Source organism: Cyprinodon variegatus, unplaced genomic scaffold (assembly GCF_000732505.1).
Source record: "Cyprinodon variegatus isolate N-32 unplaced genomic scaffold, C_variegatus-1.0 Scaffold1297, whole genome shotgun sequence".
Classification (NCBI taxonomy): domain Eukaryota; kingdom Metazoa; phylum Chordata; class Actinopteri; order Cyprinodontiformes; family Cyprinodontidae; genus Cyprinodon; species Cyprinodon variegatus.
Genome location: NW_015151750.1, coordinates 74,415 through 79,617, shown reverse-complemented (window position 1 = coordinate 79,617; position 5,203 = coordinate 74,415). Strand labels below are relative to the sequence as shown.

At 41.9% G+C, this 5,203-nt stretch overlaps 1 protein-coding gene across 1 annotated transcript in view; it reads right to left on the bottom strand.

The window, feature by feature from the left end:
* The window catches only part of hacd4 (3-hydroxyacyl-CoA dehydratase 4), a 20,192-nt gene extending 17,125 nt beyond the window's left edge, over window positions 1-3,067 (bottom strand). Inside the window, exon 1 of the mRNA XM_015402088.1 lies at window positions 2,818-3,067. Coding sequence (XP_015257574.1) covers window positions 2,818-2,819 — 2 coding nt within the window. The 5' untranslated portion in view covers window positions 2,820-3,067. The remainder of the gene's footprint in view (window positions 1-2,817) is intronic.
* Window positions 3,068-5,203: the final 2,136 nt, after the last annotated feature.

The window sequence follows — 5,203 nt, the reverse complement described above, 5'->3', positions numbered from 1 at the left end:
AGTTTTTGTTAATTAATAAACCTTTTTGGACTTTCCTACTGACTGTCTCTCCTTGAATACTGGGTCCATCTGTCCGCGTTTCATGACATGTTCTCACACTGTGCGACCTGACGCTTTGATGCGAGCTACCTGCTCGCATTGAACATCCAAAAACCATGCGTCAGACTGAGCCACCAGGAGATGGCGCTGGTCGGACTCGTCAATCTGGTAGAAGAAGAAGAACTCCCTTGTTTGCACATGCGATGTTCTGGTACATCGGCTCGTAGTTCTGCTTCAAAGCAGGATATGCCGACGACCACCTCACGACGGCCGACTGAATTTCAACCGTGTTTGATCTTCTCCCGACCTTACGATTCCTGATGGGGAGGCGGTCGTGAGAAGCTGATCGCCCCTCGTTACCCTCCTGTGTAATACACGACGCACCATGAGACTGAAACTCGGCCTGATTGAAAAATTCTTGCACAACGGGAGAATCGGCCTGAAATAGACAAAAAAATCGTACAGTGTATAGCCGGCTTTAAACCTGTAAAACCCAAATAAAAAAAATAAAAAAAGATCAACCACTCAGATGATGCTGTTTTAGGAGGCCTTTGAGGCTAAGAATGAAGTTTTTTCAAAAATGTATATATATATTTTATATATATACAACTATTATAGGTGCAGTAGGAGATCTTTTCTGACGCGTTATTTACCATGTGGAATAAAGGTCTCCCCACGGGCGCTTAGCAAGCAGCGAAATAGAAGGTCTGGAAGTAAAACTAATATAAATGGTCCCCGCTGTGAGATCAATGAGTAACGTCCACCAATCACAAAAGACGGTCCGTTGTACACGATTGGTTCCTGACACGTCAGTCATGGTCATCTGCTTGTCCATCCCCCCTGTGCGCGTACCCTGACACATGAATGAATCGACTCTCAATGCTCGTGCAGGACGCCATAGCTGGAAGCTAGCCGCCGTTACGCTACGTTCACACCTGAAGCAGCAAAAACGCGCGTGCTGCTTTATTTTTGATGCTGCTTTATGTTAGGTTTATCATTTATACATCATGTGCATTGTTATTTTGTTAGCCAGATCAGACAGAGCAGAAGGCCTTTGTGGACATCACTGTGTGTACGGAGGTCATCTAATCAGGACAGCCTTCGTGTCTTTAAAAATACACAGGATATGGGCACATCTTGGAGCCGGTCTGATAGAGGAGAGCTATCTGTAACCCTGCTGCATGAAGTTCAAGACATGGATGGCGTTTCAGTTTCTGATACGGACAGCTAAACATCAACATGATGCAACACATAGACCCATGAGCTATAAGAAGCAGGAGACGATCTTGTTCGGGGCTCAATTTTTGCCGGACGTGATTTTTGAGACCACAGCTATGCAAGCTCCAAGCATTTTCTCTGTCCTGTTATGACCTGATCTGGAATAAACTCTGATATTTTTTACTCCTGTTTTATAGTCCTTTTTATATAGTTTTACCCAGTTTGAATTAAGAGTAGTAAATAACTTGCTCCCAGGTAAAGAACCGGTGAGGAGGCCCCCGGGGCGCAAATGCCTTTTTCCAAGGGGAAAAATCCTCCTCATTTTAACATTTAGCTGCACGGTGGTAAAGTGGGTCTGATGTGCGTTGGGCGGAGCTACCCTATCCTTTCTTTGCCTGGAATAATGACAGATATATTTGCTGTGATCAGTTGGTAAAAAGTAGTTTTAATGTTTTTAAGTGAGAAAGTCCTCCTGACAACATGGTCTGTGCCGTCAGTTCATCCAGATTACCATCCTGACTTCCAATGTAATTTCGCCATCTGAGCCGTTCAGACCCCCGTACACACTGGTCGTTTCCTCGCAGTTTGCCGCGGCGGCTGGAAGGTAGTTTTTCATGTACGTAATCCAAACTGCAGGCACCAGGATAATAAAAGAACATGTTTTGCCAGCAGATTTCATGCATTTTAAGTTAATTTAGTCGTTAATAAACTGTTTCAGAGGAGCGATCATAGCGTTCTGCATCAGCAGTGCTGCTCCAGCTACTCTAGACGCGCTGCAGACAGCGTACGCGTTCATGTGTTTTGAAGCCGTGGTTTTGAGGGGTGGTCTGAAGGGAGAGGCATGGATGTGTATGTTCAAAAATATAACTCGCTGGAACCGTTTTTTTCCCCAAGATATCCTACAGCACCTTTAGTCTTATTTTTTTCTGGTGGAGAAGCAAGCGACAGACTTGTCAAACTCTCTCAGAGGGAAGAGCTCTGGTCTCGTCCTCCGAGGTCCACCGCTTCCCCAGAAAACGTTGCTGTTTTTGGGGTCAGAACCAACCAACTTAACTCACTAAGCATCCTTTATGAGCACAAGGAGCTAAAATGAACCTCTAAGCAGGGTGGTGGAGGGCTGGTGATGCGGGCTCTGTTTCGTAGCCATAGGACCTGGGTCCCTTGCAGTTATTGAGAGTACTGAAAGCGTTTCAGCGGATGAATAATCCCAAACACAGCAGCAGATCCACGACAGAACGCCTAAAGAGGTTTGATTACTTTAAAATAAACGAGAGAACAGAAAAGAACCACTGAGGCTTCCACTGGATCAAAGGGAGCAAGCATTTCATTTTGACTGAAGACCCCAACATCTCTGCAACCTTTAGTTGAACGAGAAGCTCCTGCAGAATAAAACTCATCATAAAACCACAAGGAACATGTCAGACAGAGACATTGTGGAATATAATCCCTCTGGCAGGAGATAAGACTCGTCAGCGGCTTGGATGAAGCCCGGATCGTACAAACCGAGCCTCCCTCAGTAGAGAACATTCCTCCCCAACTCCTCTGAGGCTCTGAACTCACATGCTCCTCCTGAGCTGCTCCTCTCTCCAAAACCTTCACGTTCCCAGGTGGAATTCCCTCTGCTCTGTGGCTGCAGACGCTGCCCTGCTTCCTTATAGGCCGCCTGCAGCAGTTATGTCTTCACTCCGAATAGGAAGTAAAAAAATTTTCCACATGCGAGTCAGGCAGTTGAATAGTCCCGGCCCCCTTGAAGAAAACTATGAAGCGACTGGCTGCCAAGAGCATGCGGTCTGGGTTGGAGAGAGCAGGGCGGGGGCTGCAGCAGGACAATGGGGAGAAACTCACGCTGCATGTTTAGAGCGTCTGAACTCGATACCTTCAGGGCCATGAGGAGAATTTAAACCAGGAACAACAAGTTTTAGAGCTGGGTTCAAATGTTGAAGTGAAATGTTACCGTTTAAAAAACTGGCAGGTATATCAGAAATTTACATCTGGGTGCAATTTATGGAGTAACATGACCTGCGAAAATATTCTGGGGTCACATTTGGGTCCAATAAAGAGTGATGGAGGTGGAGCTGAAAGAAAAAAGCTGATGAAAACAAAAAAACGGAAATACTGGAGAAAAAGAAAGACTTTTAATTCAGTTTGAATCCAGCAGTAAATCTCAGCTTTGGCTTCTCTGATGAAGATTAGGAAAAAAATCTTCAGAGACAAAAAAAAACTTTTTGTAAAATGAAAGAATAAACTAAAAAAAAAAAAAAGGAGCATTTTTAGTCTATTCGGAGAGGCTACTCACCCTATGTTCGGTATGGTGGAGGTTCTGTGGTGCTGTGGGTCTGTTTTCTGGAATTTACTGATGGAATCATAGACCCTTTAAAATACTGGAAGGCTTAAAAAAAGGAAAGTTAGTCAGAAGGTTAAAGATGGCCGCCTGTGGAAAAACACAACAGAACCAGGAAGACGAAGGGAACATTCTACATTATGCTGAATAAATAAAAGCCAATTTTACCTCTTAACCAGAAGTTCAAGAACATTTATCCTGCTACATATTTTGTTTTATGTTTCTGTAATATTTTTTTCTCCACAGTAAACATTAAAGTTTCACTTTTTTTCAGCATTCATAAAAAGATGTGTATTTTGGTCTGGTTTTGTTTTCAAGACGTGACTATTTTTGTACCATCTCTCCTTCCAGCAGTGGAAAGAGTTTTGTCGCCCTCTAGTGGTAGAAACAGAATAACCCAACAGAAACGACACTTTCTGCTGAGAAGTAGTCTTCCAGGTAAACTATTACTTTTGATAAACTTTCAAGTCAATGTTTTCAAATAACATTTTGTATACAACTACATAATTTAAAGACCTAATTATAAACTTTAAATTTCTATTTATTTTCTACCTGGTTTTAGATAACTTCTTTCCATCTTCTTTGCCCTTATTTCTGGAGCAGTTTTATTTATTATTATTGTTCATGTTATTTTGTTTTTGCATATTTCTGTTGCAGTTGAAACCAAAAAGTATAAACCAAATCCAACTTTTACTGCAAATATAAAAGACCAAAAAAAAAAAAAACATTTTGCCCAGGGCCCCATGGAGGCTTTGGGCGGCCCTGCACATATTACTTTTTGATGAGTTGTGTCTTCTTTTACCTCTGATGATTCACTTTTCAGACCACATAGTTAATCACATCAAACCTACTGATTTTATAAAAGATTCAGTCTGGTTTTATATCTTGAATCCACTTTACTGAGACTTTATTGATGATATTACAGTCAGTTGATTCTGGTAGCTCTGGTGCCTCTGGCCATGACAGCTACCTGATTAATGTTGGTCTGACTAAATCTTACAGTTACTGAACGGCTGAATTATATACGAGAGTTTTTTTTCTATATATATAGAGAGAGAAAATTAACAGAGTGGTCTAATAATATGTGTCATCATCTGACCATGTCTCCATTAGCTGCCAAAGAAGACATCTTCCTTCACCAGGAGAAACCGAGAACTTTTATTGGCACTTTTAAAACTTTGAAAACATTATATATGTAATAAATGACCTCAGGGTTTTACCATGTGGAATTATTTATGCTTGCTGCTGCTATGCAGAGATGCTACAGAGCAAGCGAGGAACAGCAGAGAATGTGTGAAAGTGCTGTGTATTCCTGCAGGAACCCTGTTCTCGTTAAGCACTTCTATCACCTGCTTAATCCTTTTTGGCTGATAGCCTGACATGATGGATTGCCTGAGGGTTTAATGTGGACTCCAGGAGTAACAGGAACCTGCAGTCACCAAGCTCCCATGCAAAAAATAGTAGTCTAAAAATATTAGCCTGATTTAGCTGTTGTCAACTTTTGGAAAAACAGTTGAAGTTCTTGTTGCATCTGGGTGGAAAGTATAACAATTATTACGCAATATTGAAAACTAATTTAATTCAATTTCAATTCAGTTTATTTCT